Source organism: Geospiza fortis, unplaced genomic scaffold, assembly GCF_000277835.1.
Source record: "Geospiza fortis unplaced genomic scaffold, GeoFor_1.0 scaffold218, whole genome shotgun sequence".
Lineage (NCBI taxonomy): Eukaryota > Metazoa > Chordata > Aves > Passeriformes > Thraupidae > Geospiza > Geospiza fortis.
Window position 1 is genome coordinate 327,583 of NW_005054524.1, and position 21,096 is coordinate 348,678.

Genomic DNA, 21,096 nt, shown 5'->3' on the forward strand with positions numbered 1-21,096 from the left:
GCAGTGCCCAAGGCCAGGTTAGATTGGGTTTCGATCAACCTGGCATAGTGGAAGCTGGGATTTGCTCTCAATACAAATGCAAGCAGAAGTTTTTTACCCATTGGTCCTGCCCAGACCCCCCAACACTCCCACCCTGTGCATCCCTGGCAGCGCTGTCCAACCCCTCCTGGAGCTCTGGGACCATTCCCTGGGGAGCCTGGGCAGTGCCAGCACCTCTGGGGGAAGAACCTTTCCCTGATCTCTATCCCAGATCCCCCTGGCCCAGCTCACACCATTCCCTGGGTCCTGGCCCTGTCCCAGAGCAGAGATCAGAGCTGCCCTTGGGGAGGAGCTGCAGCCCCTGAGCTCAGCCCTCAGCCTCCTCTGCTCCAGCTGAACAGACCAAGTGCCCTCAGCTGCTCCTCGTGTGGCCCCTCCAGACCCTTCCCCACCCTTGTGTCCCTCCTTTGGACACTTCCAACACTTTTGGGTCTCTGGCACAGAGAGATGCCCCTGGGGACCCCCAAGGACAGCTGTCCCCTGTCACCTCCCAGCTCTTTGCAATCCTTTGGCACCAGGATTGCAATTAGCTTTAAGACTGTTTTTTTCTTGTTTTCCCAGATCAGCCATTTGAAGAAGGACAATCAGGGTTGCCATGGTAATGGAAGGATGACTTCTTAATTTGTGGGATTCTTTAATTATTCTGAGAATTGTAATCCCATGAAAACTGCCCCCTTTGGAGAAATTCAGTTAAGAGCTGCACAGGCACTGAAGGAGAAGTTAAAAAGAAAGGAAAACTAATGAAGATGGGTTTTGGGCAAAAGAATGAAAAAAAAATTTGGTGCATTTTTTTGCTTGTTTCATGTGCCAACAAGAACAAATGTCTGGTGTTATCAGGAAACAAGGGCCTGAAATGGGTCCTAAACTTGAATTATTAATGAGAAATTCAAGGTGTTTTTACAGACTTTCTGAGAAACAAGAGTATCAGGCAGAACTAACACATATAACTGAAAATAAAACTGTGTAAAACTTAATGGATAACAAGTAGGATTTCAAGGGCTATTTAAATGGAGAGGCACCAGAGAAAATATAATTTTTTAGTACATTTTTTCATCCCCACATCTTAAAGCTGAAGACACAGAACAGAAGCAGCACCACTTTCATTTTGCATAGGATGAAGAGACACCATGGCTTGCTCAGGGTGGGCAGTGAAACACAGGCACAGGAGGATGAAGCCAGTCCTTGGGATGTCCCAGCTGGCTTTGGAGCTCAGCAGGTGCCACCTGTGACAGGAGCACCTTGGAACCCCAATGAACAGAGCTCTGGAGAGGGGCTGGTAAATCAGTTATTGCAGAGAATGAGAATGCCAGAGGGAGCAGGGCAGCCTCTGAGTGCTGAGAAACACCTCTGAAAATCCAGTATTCCCTCACTGGGGCCCACAGCCTCCAGGGGAGTATTAATGTGCTTTAATATTTCTGCAGGAGGAGGAAGGCACCTGGAGCATCCTCTCTGCTGCTGGGGAGAAATCTTCCCCCCCAAATCATTCTTCCAATGGAAAATGCTGGTTCAGCTCTCTGCCAATATGATGTTTTCATCACCACCTCTCTTTGGAGGGAAATGCACATGGAAATGGAGCATTTAATTGCCTTACTTTCAAACAGCTTTGTTGCCCAGAGCAGCTGTGGCTGTCCCTGGATCCCTGGCAGTGCCCAAGCCCAGGCTGGACAGGGCTGGGAGCAGCCTGGGATAGTGGAAGGTGTCTCTGCCATGGCAGGGGGTGGGACTGGATAATTTTAAGGTCTCTTCCAACCCAAAACAGTCTGGGATTCTATGACCTTTCTTTAGAAGGCATTTCATGCAGCCATTTAAATATTTTTTGGTTTCTTTCAAGGAGACTTCTTTTTCTTTTAATTGCTTTCATTGCTTTCATTTTATACCCCATTATAAATTCAAGCACAATATTAAATGCACTGAAATAAAAATTTCAATTTTCTCTATATATTAAAAAGCTGTTTAACTGAGCCAAAGCTACTTTGGAAGTGATCAGATTTAATTTCAGGGGAAACATCAACATTCAACATTCAGTTCCTGTTTAGAAAGGTGGACTCCTTTAAGTAGCTGAGTCCTCTCTGCTCATGGGAGCTCTGTGTCCCCGCTTTGAAGACACTGGCAGTCAAAATTTAAGTGACAAGAGAGTCCAAAAAGATTGGGGAAAGCCTGAGAAATGGAGGGGGAATTACAGATCACGAATTACTTAACCAAAGTCCTTCTTCCAGGAGTCATTGTGGTTGGCCCAACGCTCCCTGGCTTCCCTTCCAAATGCTTGTTGTCCTTTCTGCCTTCAGAGCCCATGGCAAGAGCAGCATCCAGTGAGATCCCAGTGGGACACTGATGGGACATTTCTCATCAATGCAACCACAGAATGATCTGCAGCTGGGCCAGGGAAGGATCTGGAGCAGCTGAGGGAGCTGGGAAGGGGCTCAGCCTGGAGCAAAGGAGGCTCAGGGGGCCCTTGTGGCTCTGCACAGCTCCTGCCAGGAGGGGACAGCCGGGGGGGTCGGGCTGTGCTCCAGGGAACAGGGACAGGAGCAGAGGGAACGGCCTCAGGCTGGGCCAGGGCAGGTTGGATTGGACATTAGGGAAGATTTCTTCACTGAAAGGGGTGCATGGCTGCCCAGGGCAGGGGTAGAGTCCCCATCCCTGCAGGGGTTTAAAAGCCCTGTGGATGTGGCACTTGGGGACATGGTCAGTGGTGGCCTTGGCAGTGCTGGGTCAACTCAGTTGGACTCAATGAAATCAGAGGACTTTTCCAATCTAAATGATTCTGTGATTGTCAGACAAACCTCTTCCCTGGACTGCAGCCATCATTGCCTCATTGCCTTTTTTTCTTTTTTTTTTTTTTCTTTTTTTTTTTTTTTTTTTGTCTTTTTTTTTTAATCCTTTTTCTCTTCAAGTCCAGAGGGGAACATCAAAAGAACAAACTGGCAGAAAAAACACAGAGATTTCCAGGGTTAAGGAGAGGGCTCTGGCTCAGGGCCGTGGGGACTCTGTACTGAGCCACATGGGGGACCAAAGCACCTGATTTTCTTTGTAAAACATCCCTGTGCTGGGCCTGTGAGGTCAGTCCTGCGTTTCTCATTGCAAACCCTTTACCTGGGCTGTGCTCCCGGGAGGGCTCAGGTGGGGCTGTGGAAGCAGAGGGGCTCACAGAGGTCGGGACCCTTCTTCATCCCTTTTTCTTCCTCGAATAGAGCCGTTTCCCGGTGTTTCGGGGTGGGATCCCAAGCACTGCAGCAAGTGCTGGAGACACAAGAGGGCAGGCACAGGCTGTGCAAAGGAGAGAGGGCTCTGCACAGCCTGTGCTTGCCCTCTTCCCAGCCAGCCTGGCCCTCTCCACTTCCCTCCATCTCTGCAAAGGGGTGAAAAACAGAGATACGTCTTCTGGCCCTGCCTGGCTCGTCTGCTGAAGCAAATTTGAAGCAGCATGTTCTGCGAGGAACATCCAGGGGCTGAGGCTAGGCTATAAGGTCCCTTAGCAGCTCCACCTGCCAGGGATGCTCCCATTCCCGGGCATTCCCTAGTGCAGGTGTCCTTAGCTGGGCTCTGCAACCTCAGGGGCTTTATGCGACCAGCCAGGCTGCCTTTCCTCCCCTGCGTGGCCCTTAGAGGGGATGTTCACATGGGTGGCCAGAGGGGCCATCAGCCCTTACCAGCCCTTGCTTCCCATGTCCCTCACCCTTGCTGGTGTCAGCCCACAGCCCATCACCAGGCACTGCTTTCCTTGGCTCCCAGGACATGGTGGCCCATGGCAGCTCTTGGGCACAGCCTGAGCCACCAGCCCTCACCAGACTGGAACAGAGGCCAGACAGCTGGGGCTGCCTCTGGATCCCTGGCAGTGCCCAATGGCAGGCTGGGCAGGGCTTGGAGCAGCCTGGGACAGTGAAGATGGGGTTGGATGAGATGATCCCTTCCAACCCAAACCATTCCACGATTCCGTGGTTTGTCTCCCTGGTTTGTGCCCATCCCCAGGGGCAGCAGAGCCCGAGCTGGAGCCGGTGCCAGGCAGCTCTGCTGGGCATGGGGCTGTTCCCTCCAGGCTGCAGCCAAAGCTCCCCGCACAGTTCAACAATAAAAGGCAGCAGATGGTTTATGGTGTGAATTACAGCAAACGGCATTGCAAAGGCAGCACTAACCGGGAACAAATGAAAGCATTAACGGGGAACAAATGAAAGCATTGACACACGTCCTGGCCAGTGCAGGCGGGGAAGGGAGGGGGATTTGCAGATGGGATGGGAGTGGGTGGGAAAGGGAGCCCATTCCGGCCAGGGATTTTTTAGAGGAAAGGGTTTTGTCCCTGACCATGCAGGGGTGATGAGCACATGGGGAGACCGGCAGTGAGGTCTGGAGCCAGGAGAAAGGGTGCTGTGGCCACTCTGCTGCTTTAATTCTGGGCCATAGCTTGTTTGGGTGTGCTCAGCTCTGCCTTTTCCACTCTCCTGGAAAGGGCACCACAAGGTGCAGGAGGTTTGTGCTCTGTCCTTGTCTGAATTTCTGTGTAATGCAGAAGGAACACAGCTCTGTTTAGCCACCAATGGACTGTATTGAGAGCCTGGCTTCACTCACCGGCACAGATGCCGAAGGAGGGACCATATTTTGCATTTCAGGGCTGATGTGGATTTGTACAAGAGCAAACCAGACTCTGGAGGCAGCTCCTGCTTCCTCTGCACCCCAGCCATTCATGACAACAGAGTGCTGGAGCCTTCTGGCTATGGAAGGAGGCTTCAGGGCAACCACCTGATACAAAAAGTTCTCCTGGGAAAACCACGTCGGGGCTCCCAAGTCCTTTGTCCCCTCTTTGCCTCAGATTCCCTGGTGTAAAATGGAGAAAGTAGTGTTGTAGCAGGGTATGGGTAGCTGAGACTGAGAGATATTCCCACAGGAATATCCATGCTGGGGGATGCCACAACTCCCCTCACCTTTGGCTGCCAAGGCCAAATGTGGAGACAGCAAAGCTGAAATTATCTCATCTCTCGGTGAAAACCGTCAGGAGGAGGACAGGGTGGCTGACGGCCCAGGGACAAGGGTCTTGGGGGTCCATCAGTGAAGTCAAGCACCTGAAAGGTGAAGGGGCCAAATGGTGCAAATGGTCTGTTGTCATGGTAACTGCACTCAGGGTTATAAATTCAGAAACTGGGCTCATTTAATCTTTAAAGGCGGCTGAGAGTCGTGAGGCATTGCCCTGCAGACCCTGACAGGCTCTGCCTGTGCTTCAACCCTCTGCTCCCACCTCATTCCAACTGGGAAAGTCACGTTCTGGGCGCTTCCATGCTCGGGGACCCTCACCTGCTGTAGGGCTGGGTGCTGTACAGAGACAGAAATCTTGGGGCTTCGTTCTGGATCTGAAAAAAGGCGAGCAAAGCCCCTGCTGTTCATGGAGCCGATGTGGGAGGGAGTTACTCCGACCCTGCTCAGACCCAGCCCCTCACACCTCTGGTGTGGATCCCCCTCGTTCGCACTTCTGCAGTCGCACCACGCATGCACCGAGGCATCGTCACGCATCTGCAGCATCTCCTGGGTAGAAAATCCAGTTTTCCTCCCCTCCACCCCCTCCTTCCCAGCCTCCCGGCTGCATGCACATCTGGGAGCGCCTTCCCCAAACACATCCGTCACAGCTGCCTTCGGGGCACATGGAACATCTGGAGATCCTCCGGGGGCCGAGCCAGGAGCTCAGGAGCTGCTGGGCATAGCCCCGGCCTCGCCGAGGCACAGCCAGGGCCGGACGGCCCCGGCTGGAGCTGCGAGGCTCGGTCCCTCACCCTGCCCGGCCCGGCCCGGCCCGGCCCGGCCCGGCCCGGCCCTGCTGTACGCCGCACGGCTCCCAGCGCTTCTCCCCGAGAGTCCTGCAGGGCAGAGGAGCTCTGAGACAGCTCTGAGGCGGTTCTGAGGCAGCTCTGAGGTAGCTCTGAGGTAGCTCTGAGGCAGACCAGAGCAGAGCAGACATAGCAGAGAGCAGAGACGCTCCAGCCCCGCCGCTGCCCGGCTCTTGCCCTGGCTGGGTTTTGCTCGGAGCTGCCGTGTGAAAGAGAAGCGGGTTAATGCACCTCTTTCCAGTCTGCGTGCGTGCGTGCGTGCAGCTGAGCAGCAGTCCCCTTCTTTTATTTTTCAGCCTTTCCTTTTATTTTTTAGCCTTTCCTTTCCCCTCCCCCTTTTGCTCTCCTATTTCTCCCTCTGAATTAGCTGCCCACCTTTCCCTTGCAAATCACACCGACAGCACAGGCTGGGTTTTCGGGGTGGTGTTTTCTGCCCAAAATGGAGAGGTGGGGAGGAGGAGAGAAGCCTGAATCCTGCAGCCGCATCCCCGGAGCTCGGGGAGCATCTCCCGGTCGGGCTGAAGATATGCGGGAAGCAGCATGCTCAGCTTTCCGCACTAGTTAACAGCCTAGAAGCTGCCTCCGCTTGTTTTAGGCTCGCTCGCTTAATCTCAGCTCCCCTCGGCGCGTGTGTGCTTGTGCGTGTGTGTGCAGGGGGAGGACTTTATTGCCATTGGCTCAGCTTTCGCTGCCCACCCACATCTCTTCCACATCACCTTGGTGTCTCCCTAAATAAAACCAACCCTCCTTATCGCGCCGAGGAAATCAAGAGCAAGAGTTTGAATGGATTTTATATAAATATTTACCCCGACGAAGCTACTGCTGAGCTCGTGGGATAAACTCACGGCAGCTGGGCTCACTCTGCTTCCCTCGCCTGCCTCTGAAAGGGTTTAATTACTTTGGAGAGGAGAGGGGAGAGATCCAGATCCCAGTTCTGGCTCCAGACTGACCCAAAAAGCAGGACCAGGATTTAAATGAACTATGGATCTGAAGGACAGCACCAGCGAGGGCAGCATGGGCAGCCTGCAGCCTTCCAGCATCCAGATTTTTGCCAACACCACCACGCTCCACGGGATCCGTCACGTCTTCGTCTATGGGCCGGTCACCATCCGGCGCCTGCTTTGGACCTTGGCCTTTGTGGGCTCGCTAGGTCTGCTCCTGGTGGAGAGCTCGGACAGGGTGGCTTTTTATTTCTCCTACCAGCACGTGACCAAAGTGGACGAGGTGGTGGCGAACAGCCTGGTGTTTCCTGCTGTCACCATCTGTAACCTCAACGAGTTCCGCTTCTCCCGGCTCACCACCAACGACCTGTACCATGCTGGGGAGCTCCTGGCTCTGCTGGATGTCAACCTGCAGATCCCCAACCCTCACCTGGCTGACCCTGCTGTCTTAGCCACCCTCCAAGAAAAGGCCAACTTTAAGCAGTATAAACCCAAAGTTTTCAGCATGCAAGAGTTCCTGGCACGGGTTGGCCACGACCTGAAGGATATGATGCTGTACTGCAAGTTCAGGGGCCAGGAGTGCAACCACAAGGACTTCAAAACTGTGAGTATGAGCAGACACTCTGCTTTTCTCTTCTCTCAGCATGTGGACCGTGGTGTTGCAGGACCAGGACAGCCCTGGAGGTCCCTGGCCAAGCTGTGTGGGTCCAGTGTGGTGAGACAGTGGCTGCCAGGCTCTGGCATGGCAGAGGAGGAGCAGGAGGAAGCCTGTTGAGCTGAAGTTTGTTTGTTGGAGTCCTAATGGGGGTTTTATGGGGCCAGACCTGCAAAGGGTTTGTAGCAGGTCCAGCCTCCCTGCTGAGTAAGGCCCATGGCTCCCAGTGTTTGCTCAGGGTCAGATGGATGCTGCTGAGCATCACAGGGGGCCTGAGGGTCTCTTGGCATGGCCAGTGGATGTCAGCCAGCTGAAGGAAGCAGAGAGGGCTGGACAGAGCCAACAAGAAGGGCAGGTGCTCGGGGCTGGTCTGAGCAGTGTCCAACTGTGTCTCTCCAGGTGTTTGCAGTGTTACTGGAACTGTAGAAGGGGAAATTTTTCTTCTTTTTCCAGGTGTTCATGGCTCATAAATTCTGGTTTGCTGCAGAGTGTGGGTAGCAGCTGGGTACCTGCCTGGTGCTGTGTCCTTCCTGTTCTGTGTTAGATGAAAGGAGGGGAAAGAGAAGGAGAGGAAAAGCAACTGAGAGGCTGAGCTCTGATCCTGGTCTGCTCTAAGTGGGGGTGGGGGAGGTGGAGCGAGCCGGGTGCTTGAGCATGCTGAGGGAAGTAGCTGCTGCTGAGTTTCCAGCTTCTGGCTGGTACCCTGATGGCCGTGCAGGCTGGCCTGGGTGCTGTGGTGGTAAATGTGTCAGTGTAAAATAAAAATTACTAGGAGGTTGCCTGGCTGAAGTGATGCCCCTCTGTGCCACTGGGGCAGGTGAGCGGACTGGGCAGGGGCTGCAGAGGGGGCTGAGCCCCATCCTGGCTGGGCTGGGGTGTGCTGGGCTCTGGGCTAAGTCCCACTGTGCTCTCAGGCCATGCTGGACAGTGCCTTGTCTCTGTGATTCTGGAGTCAGGAATGTTACAGGTTTCAGGTGGTTATTTCTTGGGAGTTCTGCTGGTTGTTCTGCTAGTTATGGTGTGTCCTGCAGAGAGCAGGTCCTGGGCAGGGTTTGTGATCCCCTGGCTCATGAGCAGAATCTTTGTCTGGTTTTGGGAGAGTGGAATATTTTCTATCTGTGCTGCTTTGGATCTCTTAACAAATGAGTCCAACTGACTCCAGCACCAAAGTCATTGCCATCTCCTAGGCTGTGCTCTCTTTACACCTCGGAGCAGGAACATAGAATTGTACACTTCAGCTATTACCTGTGCATAGCTCCGATGTGTGTCTATTTCAAACTGGCTATTCAGGCAAACTATTCCCTTATTTCTGCTCCCTGGGCAGGTCTGGGCAGGGGTTGGGTCATCCAAGCTGTAGGAAGGTGTTAGCCAAGTTCCAAGGAGAGGAGCTTACTAAAGAGAAGCCATGTGTGAGCAGGTCTGGAGAATGGGATAAAAAAGCAGAAACAGATCCAAAAGTCCAGGGGGCAGAAGAGCTGGGAAGTGAGGTCAGAACCCAGGAGAATGGACAGACCTCTCTTGACTGTAGCAAAGTGTGGGGAGTGGGAGCTATTCTGCCTGTGGACTTGCCAAGAATGAAATAAGAACTAGCCAAAAGCAAAAACCTCAAAGCCAGGGACAAACCAGCATTTTCAAAGCACCTGCAGGGCTTAAAAAAGAACTTTGAAAAGCAGAAGACAGGAGCTCTTGGCAGCCCCCCTGGGACCCAGCAGGGTGTCACCCCTAGCTATTGAGTTTTTGAGATACTTGCTTCTGAAACAATGATTTTAATTTTTTTTTTCTCATGGGGAATACGGTAGTTTCCAGAAAGACAAACATTCCCTGTCTGCCAAATAAATGCTCTGCTAAAACAGATCAGGGCAAGCTAGAAAGAGACAAGATATTATGGACTGACAGCACTTGTCCTTGTCAAAGTGAGAGATTGAGTGCAATACTTCAGCCCATTCTGCAAAGCAGCTCCTACCTGAGCCAGAAGACAACATTGTCTCTCATAGAGGCAGGGCTTCCATCTCACTGACTCCAGGTAATCCCCCAGGTTATGGAAATCCAGGAAGTAGCACTCAACAGGGACACAACAACCTTGTTTTTCTTCCAGATTTTACCTCTCAGATAAAAGGCAGGGGAAAGTGTTTGAAGGATGAGTAGGTGTTTCCACAGGGAGAATGCTGTAAAGGTCTGTGAGCTGCCTCCAGGCTGAATCAGAGCCTCATGTCCTGGATGAATTTTGCATTTAATAACCACCAACCTGTTGCAGCTGCACACGGGCTCAGTGACAGCACATCCATCCTGCTGCAGCACCCGCTGGAGAAGAGTCATCACTGGAGCCTGATTTGTTTCCTGAAGGGAAACAGGGTGTAAATCCCAGGGCAGTTCTGCAATATGTCATCAGGGTGAAGAACTACAAGGGTTTTATATACACTGCCCAGATTCTGGCAGCTGGGAGCAGAGGAGGCAGGAGCTTTGCAGCAGAGGGCTGCACCAAACTGGAGCTCTGCAATAAGGTGCTGCTGGGGGAGTCCGTGCTGTGCTGCCTCTGGTCAGCTCTGCCCTCTGGTGCGTGGGGGGTTTGTGTGCAGGGTGTCCCTGAATAAAACCCACAGTGCTGTTGTTGCTGCTGCTGCTGCTGCATGGAGAGCAGGAGCTGAAACGGCAGCATCTTGGCACTTTGAAAACACTTGACTTTGTCCTCCTTCCTCCTCCACTGCCCTGTTTCAGTCCTCTGACACTGCTTTAATAACAGGACTTGAGCTGTGTTTTCCCTACAATACCTCTCAGACAGCATTTCCCATGTTAAGGTCTGCTCACTGGAGTGAGTACCCACAGCTTTTTTTCAGAAATACCCCAAAGGGAACAGCCTGGTCTTAGCAGGATGTGCTTATCCTGCGCTAGCATTGCCATACACAGAACAGCAGAGAAGATAATGCAGAGCTCTGCTATAGGCAAAGCCAGTGAAGAAGAGAAAATTGGCAGAACATGCTTTAGCAAAGCTATTCCCTTGGAGTATGTGGAGGAGGAAAGCCTGAGAGCAGCAGTCAAGGAAATCCCCCCCTTGTTTTCTGCATTGCTCCCCCCAGGAGGTTCTGGTTGGAGCTGACCTCGCAGATGGCATTTCCTGGAGGAGCTGTGCTCCTGCTGCTCCATGTAACATCAAGGTCTTCATCCCACTGCTGCTGAGCCTGGCACAGCTTGGGCTCATCAGCCCTCGCCACAGCAGTGTGATGTTCTGGGAGTCCCTGTGGGTGTGTGGAGCAAAGCCTCTTTCCCAGGGTACTGGGGTGGCTTTCACTGTTCCAGCCTGGGATGATGCTGGGCAGTCACAGGGGACACTGGCAGGAGGATTTTGTGTGGGGCCCAGCAAATGTGGGGGGCAACGGGGAGAAAACCTCTGAAAACCCTTTCAGGGCATGGGGCAAACACGGAGTGAGAGATGGGATGGCCTGGGAGTGGATATTGGGAATATGAGCAGCAGAAGAATGGGATCCCTCAGTCCCCCCTTGCTGAGAAACGCTCCCCAGCAGCACAGCCCTGCCCAACACAGCCTGGCTGTGGCTCTGGGGGCTGTTCTGGGTGTGTGCTCTGGGTGTCTGGGGTGGTACCGTGTTCTGTTTACTAAGTGCAGTGTTGGGCTGTGCTTCCTTACACGTCCAGTCATTCCAGCTAGCACAAACTTTTCCCTCGTGCCTGCTCTGCCTCATCAGGTGTCTATTTATTGCCAGTGGCCATGACAATTGAAGGATAGAACTCATTTATTTTCAATACACATTCTTCTGACCTACAGGGTCCACATAATGAAGTGTATCTCATGTGAATATAGCTATTTTAAGACACGAGTTTCTGTCAATCTATCTGGCTTTCTCGATACATATTTTTTCTGCCCTTCCTTCTAGTATATCTATCTAGCTTTGGCTTTTTAGACTAGCTAGTCCATTCTCATCTGTTATACAACTTTCACTTTTTTCAAGGAAAAAAAGGCAGGATAGTGCATACTTGATTCAGAAAAACATTACATTTCTTATTTACCAATTTTTCTGGAGAGTCACAACTTTTCCCAAAGTTTGCTCCACAGTCTGAGATGCCATAATGAGATCTGCCGTTCTGAAATGTGCAATAATGGGATGTGCAATTCAGTGATAACTTTTACACAAATAGGCTGTTCTTCCAGTAGGAAATTGTGTAGGAAATTCAGTCTGCACTGGAATATCTCAATTTTGCAGATACTGTTGAGGGTCTGGGTGTGGCCACAAGCACTGAGGGAGTGCAGGGTTATAATTTTGCTGCTGGTGGTATCTCATTGGGTGTCTAAAGGGAGGTGGATTGCTCCTGGCTCAGGTATCTAGCAAACCCTGCCCTTGGAAATGCAGACCCTTGTTCCGCCCAGTGGTTTATTGGATTGAATCTCTCTGTCCTGTATGGATTTATGGGTGTGGTAGTTCCCTGTTACACTGATGGGGTTTATATTTCCTTTATTTATTAAAAAATGGTAGGATAATATTTTATATTTTGAAGGAAGTTTCATGGTTGGATGCCAGTTGGGATCAATGCTCATGAAAAACCATTCCTGGGTTGGAATGGTCAATAGAGTTAAAATCTAATGAAAGCTCTGGAGCTTCAGTGGGGCCTTTTCACGGCAAATCCAGTTTTAAATCCTTTAATACTATGTGTTGGTTTGGCACAGCCTGGTTTTTCATAGCGGGGGGGCACAGGGGTGGCTTCTGTGAGAAGCTGATAGAAACTTTCACCATGGCTGACAGAGCCAGTCTCTGATGGCTCTGAAGAAGGACATGCTGCTGGCCCAGTTAGAGAGGTTGGTAACACCTCTGTGATGACATATTTAAGAAGAAAGTAAAAAACAGCATCCGCTGTTTTTCCCAGGGGTGTCCTGGCAGTGCTGCTGGGGCCATCCCAGAGGTGAGCCTCCCCTGCCTGGCTGCCCCTTGCCAGCTGTGCCAGGCAGAAGGGCAGGAGCAGTGGGGGCAGCTTCCCCTTGGCAGTGCCCTGCATGAGCAGAGGCGTTAATTAGCACCCGTGTGGTAGAGGTGGGGCCACGGGGCCAGCAGGGAAAGCACAATGAGCAATTCCCAAGGCAGAACCTTGACAAGATCAACGTCTCAGTGCTGCAGGATTTTGCAATATCTTTGAATTGGTAGAACTTGTTGGCAGTGGTACCTATGGGCATGTCTTGGTTTGGAAAGCCAGGTGTCTGCTAAGGAAGGCAGGAGCTTCCCCTGAAATGGAAAATGTAAACCCTCCCTCTGAATTGCTATAATTTTGAAATGAAAAGGCTCTCAGGGAAGGATATGGGAGCATGAATAGCAGTTCTTTATTAGAGAAGCTGATAGAAACTTTCACCATGGCTGACAGAGCCAGTCTCTGATGGCTCTGAAGAAGGACATGCTGCTGGCCCAGTTAGAGAGGTTGGTAACACCTCTGTGATGACATATTTAAGAAGAAAGTAAAAAACAGCATCCGCTGTTTTTCCCAGGGGTGTCCTGGCAGTGCTGCTGGGGCCATCCCAGAGGTGAGCCTCCCCTGCCTGGCTGCCCCTTGCCAGCTGTGCCAGGCAGAAGGGCAGGAGCAGTGGGGGCAGCTTCCCCTTGGCAGTGCCCTGCATGAGCAGAGGCGTTAATTAGCACCCGTGTGGTAGAGGTGGGGCCACAGGGCCAGCAGGGAAAGCACAATGAGCAATTCCCAAGGCAGAACCTTGACAAGATCAACGTCTCAGTGCTGCAGGATTTTGCAATATCTTTGAATTGGTAGAACTTGTTGGCAGTGGTACCTATGGGCATGTCTTGGTTTGGAAAGCCAGGTGTCTGCTAAGGAAGGCAGGAGCTTCCCCTGAAATGGAAAATGTAAACCCTCCCTCTGAATTGCTATAATTTTGAAATGAAAAGGCTCTCAGGGAAGGATATGGGAGCATGAATAGCAGTTCTTTATTAGGGAAGAAAATAGAAATAAAATAAAATAAAATAAATAATGCAGTAATACAAACCAGCACTGACAGAGTCAGAACACAGCCTGACACCCTGTGGGGCAGGGTGTTGGGAGCAGTCCCATTGGAATTGTGGCTCAGCCCTCCTGCAGTGTCAGGGGTGGTTCTGCTGGAGCAGGGATCCTGGAGAAAGGTGTAGTTTTCCTCTGAAGATCCAGTGGAAGAAGCAGCTCTTCCTCTGGGAATCCAGTGGAAAGGCTGTTCTAGTGTCCCAAAAACTTAGATTATATCCAGGGAGGAATGCTTGGCTCCTCCCTCTGGGCGGAGCAATGGGATGCTCTAGTTCTTATTAGCCATGCAGTGACATTCAATAGCCTCTTATCAGCAGATGTCTCCCTGGAGGGAGGATTGGTTGTGGAAGAGATAAAGAAAACTGCTCAATTAACAGCAGATAACTGCCCCACCTCTGACAGATGGCAATAGAATACACATTGCCTTGCAATCTGGGACAGGGCAGCAGCTTTTCTTCTAGTCAGAGAAGAGGAGGAAGTGAGGACATGTGAGGGAAAAAACATGGTGGCACCAAGGTCAGTGGAAAAAGAGGGGGAGGAAGTGCTCCAAGTGCTGGAGCTGAGATTCCTCTGCAGGCTGTGGTGAGGACTGTGGTGAAGCAGGCTCTCTCCCTTGCCATGCATGAGGTCCACGGGGATGCAGAAATTCACTCACAGCCTGTGAGAGAAGTGGTCATACCAGAGTGGGTGGATGCTGGAGAAAGCTATGATACAGTGGGAGACCCAAATGCAGAGAGAGGGTTCTCCCTCTGTCTAGAGGGAGAGAGAACCCTTGCTTCCAAACTAGAGCAGCCTGTCTTTAGAGGACTGCACCTTGTGGATGAGTGACCCATGCCACAACAGTTTTGGGAAGACTGTTTGCCCGTGGGAGGGACCCCATGGCATAGCAGAAAAAAATACTCCTCTCCCTAAATGAACAGAAAAAGATCTGGAGTGCTGAACTGACCAAACCCCCATGCCCTGTCTCCTTGTGCTGTCAGTGGGAAGGAGGGAGGGGCTGGGGGAAAAAAAGGTGTTTTAGGGGCTTATTTTACTTCTCATTATCCTCCTCTGACTGTGTTAATAATAAATTTACCTTATACCTTTAAATTTAAACCTGTTTTTCCCTTAGAGTGTTTTTCTCCCAGTCCTTACTGTAAGTATAAATACTGGGTGAAACAACTCCAAAGGAGAGAAACTGCAGAAATGGGCTGTAGGTTGTTAACTTGGGGCATTGGTGCTCCACATTTGGGATGCTGATCTGACTGCAGACCTGACCAGAACAGTGACAATCCTCCTTAAGGATCTTTGAAAAGGCTGTGTTTGGATGTGTTTTGAGCTGTTTCGTAGCCAGGCGTGCTGCCCTCCCTCACTCAGGCTTTGGGATGGGAATAATTTAAACAAGTGGGAAGTGTCAGGAAGAGCCAAAGTGTCGGAGCCAGCTGGAGAGCAGAGGGGGATGGATGATGAGGGAGATGAGGCATGGGGAGGGCCCTGGGAGAGGAAGGACAAAGAATCTGTGTGTGTAAGAGCCAGATGTGGGCTCAGCTTCCCTTGCTAGAGCAGCTGGCACTTGGTTTGGAGGAGAGCAAGAGCCACTCCTCACTCCTGAGTGATTCCCATTTGTTAGAGTTATTTATCAGGAGTCCAAATGAGAGCTCCTCCGTCCTCCACACCCCACCTGCCCAGGGATTTGCACTCCAAATAGCAGCTGGAGCAAAATGCAAATCCGCCCTTGGGATGGGGAAGAACTGCTGAGCAAGGGGGGTGGCATTGGAGTTCCAAGGATAGAGGAGATGTTTGAGGGCTGCCAGGGTTTATCAGAATTGTCCTGGGAATTATGTGAGGCTTTTCTTAGTGTTGGAAGTATCTCTGAGTGCAGCTTCTTGTGCTTCAGCTCATTTCTCCTGGACAGACACTGAGAACTGAAGTGCCCAAAGCAGTGGAGAGCCAAGGTTGTCAACAACAGAGAGCAAATCTGATAATCATCTGGCACAGTGTCCTGGTGCCTCCTTTGCCCCTGGCTCTCTGTGACTAACACAGTTCATGTCACAGGGTCTCCCTGACAACTGGCCTTGTGTGAGTTCTCCTGGGTACAGTTTTCTGTCTGCAGTGGGTGGAGGGTGAAACCACAGGAAGGTTTCACGTGTACTTGTGCTTTCTCTACAGAAACCAGACTTAGTCTAGTCATGTTCAAAGCTAGAAGTAAAGGCCAGGAAAGACAAGGAATATATAAAAACCCCAGCATGGTTTCCAGCTGGAGAGGTAAAGTAGAGCAACAGAGCTTATCCATACCCCTCCATGCAAGTGCCCCTTGGAGTTTTCTTGGCAGATAATAAACAACCTCCCAGATGTCCCCTCTTGAGGAATCTTAGTGTTTATTTGACCAAATGCAGTGATGCCCTGGGAAAAATCATGTTATGACTGCTGTGGGTTTAATCTAAACCCTCCCTGAGAGGTTCTGACTACCAGGTCCATGATCCCCACGGACAGAAATGGGTAAAAAATCTAAATCAGTTGTCATGAAGTTAAACAGGAAAAATTTTCACTTGATAAAAAAAAAGAAAACAGGTCTGACTTCAGTGAGGGCCTCTGGCCTTCCAAGGTGAATTATGATTCTATAACAGAAAGCAGGTGCAGACCTACTGGGTCTTAAATCCTTTTGCTATTTTTGGAGCATCTAATTTTTTCATAGAAACATAGAACCCTGGAATGGTTTGGGTTGGAAGGGACCTTTAAATCATCCAGTTCCGCTCTCCACTATGGGCACCTTCCACTATCCCAGACTGCTCCAAGCCCCATTCAGCCTGGCCTTGGACACTTCCAGAGATCCAGGGGCAGCCGCAGCTTCTTTGGGCATCTTGTGCTGGGGCCTCCCCACCCTCCCAGGGAAGCATGTTCTCCTAATATCTTATCCAAATCTGCCCTTCTTCAGTTTAAAGCCATTCTCCTTTGTCCTGTCCCTACATGCCCTTTTCCTCCATCTCTCTTGGACCCCTTTGGGCTCTGGCAGGGGCTCTAAAGGAGATCAGTCTCTCCAGAGCTTCTCTTCTCCAGGCCAAACAGCCTTGCAGGACCTTGCACTTGGCCTTGATGGACTTTGTGAGGGTCACACATTTCCAGTTCTCCAGTCTATCCAGGTCCTGTTGGATCCCATCCCTTCCTTTCAGCATGTCACACAACCTGGTGTCATCGAGCTTGCTGAGGGCAGCCTCAATCCTACTGTTCATCACCAACAGTGATGGAAACCACAGCTCTAACCCTGAGCAGCTCTGCCCATCTCTGATCTGCTCTTGTGCTCAGTTCACCGTCAGCCTTCCTGAGAAATGAAAGACAGTTTGAGAAGATGATCACCTTCCTCTCTGTGAACTCTGTGCACGAGTTTGCATTATTGACCTAAGGACAAAAATTGGTCTAAAATGCAGAGTTGTTGACAGCTCTGTCTGCACTGGGCATTGAGGCATTCACAGCTCTGATTCCATAATGAGTCCACCACAGTTTCTCTGAGCAAACCCCTGTCTTTTCCCATTTTCTGAAACTATCCCTATTTGCTTTAGAAGCAGACAGTGGTGATTCCATGAAAAAAACAAACAAACAAACAAAAAAAACCTCAGATCCATCACTAAGCTCCTGCTGACAAAAAATGTGTCTGGCAGCTCCCGAGGAGCAGCAGGATGGGGCGGTCATGCTCAGCATCTCCATCTCCTCTGGCAGGGTCTGGAGTTCCTCCTGTCACTACAGGACACAAAATGAAACTACGTGGACATGCAGCTCTCCAAGGTAAAAAAGAAGGAAGTTTAATTTCTGACTCCAACATTTATAGATTTCCAAAAGTGACAGTGGATTGGAGGGTGACAGTGCCACCTCTCCAATGACACTGGACAAACCAGCAGTCCATCAAATTTCTCCTCCTTCATAAAATAATGCAAAACAATAATTATTTACATAAAGTGCATGAGAAAGTTTGTTACAAGAATGTAAACATCAGAAGGCTTAGAAAAACTTAAAAAACCAGGGGGACACCTCCTATGCCTTCCCAAAGGCATTTGTCACAGGATTTATGCCTGGAGTGCCATCCAGGCTCAGGCTGGCCATGCAGCAGAGTTCTGCACATCCATTGGCGTGGTCAGGGTGAGGGCAATGAAGGTGATAAGCTACTGCGATAAGGGGGGGTGTGCGCAGGGTGTCAGGTGACTGAGTTGCTGCCACAGCTACACCAGCTCTATATGGGACTCAAAAATACAAAAACCACTCTGCCTGCTGGGCTGATGAGACCCTACAGCATTCCATAGGAAGGGCTCTTTGGGAAAACAGACCCATGGAAAACTTTCTTGCTTAGAAAGTGATGACAGCTATGAGAGGGCTGGGAGTGGGGAGGACTCAGATCTTCCAGAGGGAGGAAATGGTAATCTGTGGCTGAATGTGAAGGTTGTGAAAGTCAGTGTCTGTTTTGACACCTGCATCTGCTGAGAGGTCATGATGAGAAGCCTTAAACAGGTTGACTTTGTTGAGGGATGAGTGCCACAGAATGGTCCTCTAGAAGCTTGTTGGGACCTCCTGACCTATGGAAATCCGTGAGGAAACCTCTCAGGCATCAGAAGCTCAACAAGCTAAGAGGGAAAATGAGGTAGATGACGTGGTCATGTCTGACTCCATCTGCCATGGATTAATGTATGAGACCTGCACCAGGAAAACAAAATCACCCTTGGAGGTAAAAGAGACTGAGTTATTTCAGCACGACTGACACCAGTGTGCTCAGGGCCATCAAGAACCAATTTCCACCCAGCCATGAATATTTACAACCAAGCACATGCCATTACTTGAAGAAAAGCTGAATTGTTTTGATCATTTGTTGCTGTTGTGCCATGGAAGGAAGGATTTAGCTTGTGTGTTAAAGCAAGGAGCATGAAGTGAAGGAGTGAAGGGTAATGGAAAATGCATATATATTTGCTCAGGGTGAGATGGATGAAAGGAGGTTTAATCTGCACTTGGATTTCCCAGAGGAGCCCATCCAAGGGAATGGGGCCATCAGGGATTTTCATGTGCAAGAGGAGCTGCTCAGTTGTCTGCTCCTGTCAGAGGAGCTAGTTCTGCTTCGTGATTTCCTCAGAGACTGAAATTTGAAAAGAAAATCAGAAGTGAAAAAGACTGAGTCAAATTTCATCTCCTCCTCAGGTGCTCCCCCATATTGGTCTGACCTTGCTCGAGAAGGGGATTTCAGGCTCTTGTCTCATGCCAGGTCTGTAGGCTTCCCTTTCAGTCAGTCCAAAGGTTGTCAAGATCTCACTTCCAGTGTGAGTTTCTTGGGAATTGGAGTCTTTCCTGAGGGAAACTGATAGAGATGAGTCTGTCCACCTTGCCTATACGAAAAGAATCCCAAACTAAAACCCAAACCCCCAAACTAAACCACTGGAGGTCCAAAAATTTTAGAAATTTAGTGGGAACAAGTTTTATCTGCTCTATAAAATGGAGTTTTCATGATGCTGTTTCAGTGATGATGAAGACTAATATATAAATGTAATATGGAGATGGGCATGAAATTAAAGTAATTTAAAATGAAATTAAAATTAAAAATTATTAAAACTTATTTTGCTTTTTAAAGGTTTTGTCATTATTGGAAGAAGAAAATCAAAGCAACCCATTTAGACATTTTTTGGTTTCTCATTCCATTCATGTTTTCCAGGCTCTCTGAAGTCCCACACTTATGCAGTGGAGGAGTTGTGCAAAAATTTCACTTTATGAAAGGGGCTGAATCCCATAACAAACAGTGAATCCCATCCCATAATAGGGATTCAAACTTTTGGTTCACCTGAAGTTTCGAGGGACATTAATCTTGGGCCAGGAGAAGAGAATAAATAAACCCCAGCAAATGCTCTGGGTGATTCAGCTGTGTTACTGTGAGAGGGGTAATTGAAGGGCTCTGGGACAGGAGGTTTCTCCCAGCTCAGGAGAGGATGATGAGCTGGAGCTCTGGAATAGCAGGAGGACAGGGCAGGACAGGATTCACATGAAGTTGCTCCATGACAGCCCAGCAAACATCACTGCAGTTGCCATAGGCAGGACTAAATTAATTGCAGATGAGAGTTAATGAGCAGTGGGAGGAATTAATAGAAGCTTAACCCTTGGTTATCTAAACTTCCAACACCACCCTCCACTGCTCCCTAGCACTGAAATGGACGGTGACTCCTGAGACATCCAGGAAAGCCTCTCCATCCCTTCCAGGGCCTCCTGCAAGGCTTTGGGAGAGCAGCTCATGGCTCTGTCATGTGTGAAGTGGTGTCAGCAGAGCTGTGAACTCCTCAGCAGCTCTCCAGTGATGGAGGAACCTGTGAAAGCTGAACCAGGATGTCAGAGAGGTGTCAGTTCAACCTTGAATGGGGGATGGAATTATGGTTTGGGAGGTGGGGGGGACTGTAATGGGATGATTTAGCTGGACCATCCCATTACAGCCATCTGTTATAGGATGGTTTAGCTGCAGGGGACCTTGGATGGGAGCTGACATTCACCACCTGATTTCTTGGTGTTTCTGTGAACAGGTAAATGAGAATTCTGCTCAGAAGTACAGTTTCTGTTCATCATACTGGTATTTTTCTCTGGATATACTGCTGGGATTAGGGTTAGGGGTAGGGATCAGGATCTCACAGAACATAACAAGTTGTGTCCTCTTCAGCTCAGGAGCTGCTGGGGGATACAGTAGTCACACAACCCTGATATATAAATTTCTTCCTTTGAAGCATTTACTGTTTGGGGATTTTTTTTTTTTAATGAAAAGTGGCAAGTTTTCCCATAAGGCTTTGGGAAAACTGCTGCTGTGGACATTTCTCAAACGTTTCCATCTAAACCAATCTTTATGTAAAAGATGGGAGCAGTTTCCATGGATAGCATGACCAGGGTGTGGAGATCATGCTGGGGAGAAGGAGCTGCTGTGCTGGATGTTAAGATTGATCCTTGTTAATTGAGCTGCATTTTTCATCCTCTACCCTGGTCTCAGATGCTGCAGCCAGCATCCCTTCTGCAGATGCTGCAGGATCACTCTAAATAGCCATTAACTAATGCTAAATTATGATGAAGCATCTCCTGAAATACATGTGACTTGCACACGAATAACAAATGGATTTGTTTCTGTCAGGTATGGCAGGAGTTTGGAGCTGATCCACACCAATCCCAGCAAGGCCCCCTGTAATTCCAGGACAGGCATGGAGAGAGGAGGTGCTGGGCTGCACGTGGCAGCTCAGGATGAGCTGTGGGAGGAGACAAGTTCCAGGCTGCCAAAGCAGTCCCAGTTTATAGAACCCCAGTGGAGTTTGCCTCCTAAAGACATTAATGAGGGTGAGATCCCTTTCTTAGCCCCCACAACTGCAGCCATCCCTGCAAAAAGAATTCTCTCCTCATTATCTCGTGGTAGAACAAAAAGACCCTCAGAGGTCAGCCTTGTGATGATGTCTCTGTACATCTGCATCTCTCTGGGGAAAAACAGGTCAAGAGGGAAAGGATTTTTCTATGGTGTTTGTGCAGAAAAATGTCTAAGTGTCTCCTGGGATGAGATTTTCCATGTGAAAAATGAAAGCTTTTTGTCTTAAAGCATTTATATTTTCCATGAAATTAATTAAAATAAAAATCTCAGTGCAAAATAAAACACTGAAACCCTGGGATGCCTCATTAAATGGATCAT

The 21,096-nt window shown here is 49.8% G+C and overlaps 1 protein-coding gene across 1 annotated transcript in view; it reads left to right on the top strand.

The window, feature by feature from the left end:
- Positions 1 to 6,596: 6,596 nt before the first annotated feature.
- Positions 6,597 to 21,096, top strand: part of LOC115948795 (acid-sensing ion channel 2-like) — a 36,390-nt gene continuing 21,890 nt past the window's right edge. The window contains exon 1 of the mRNA XM_031063738.1: positions 6,597 to 7,394. Coding sequence (XP_030919598.1) covers positions 6,831 to 7,394 — 564 coding nt within the window. The 5' untranslated portion in view covers positions 6,597 to 6,830. The remainder of the gene's footprint in view (positions 7,395 to 21,096) is intronic.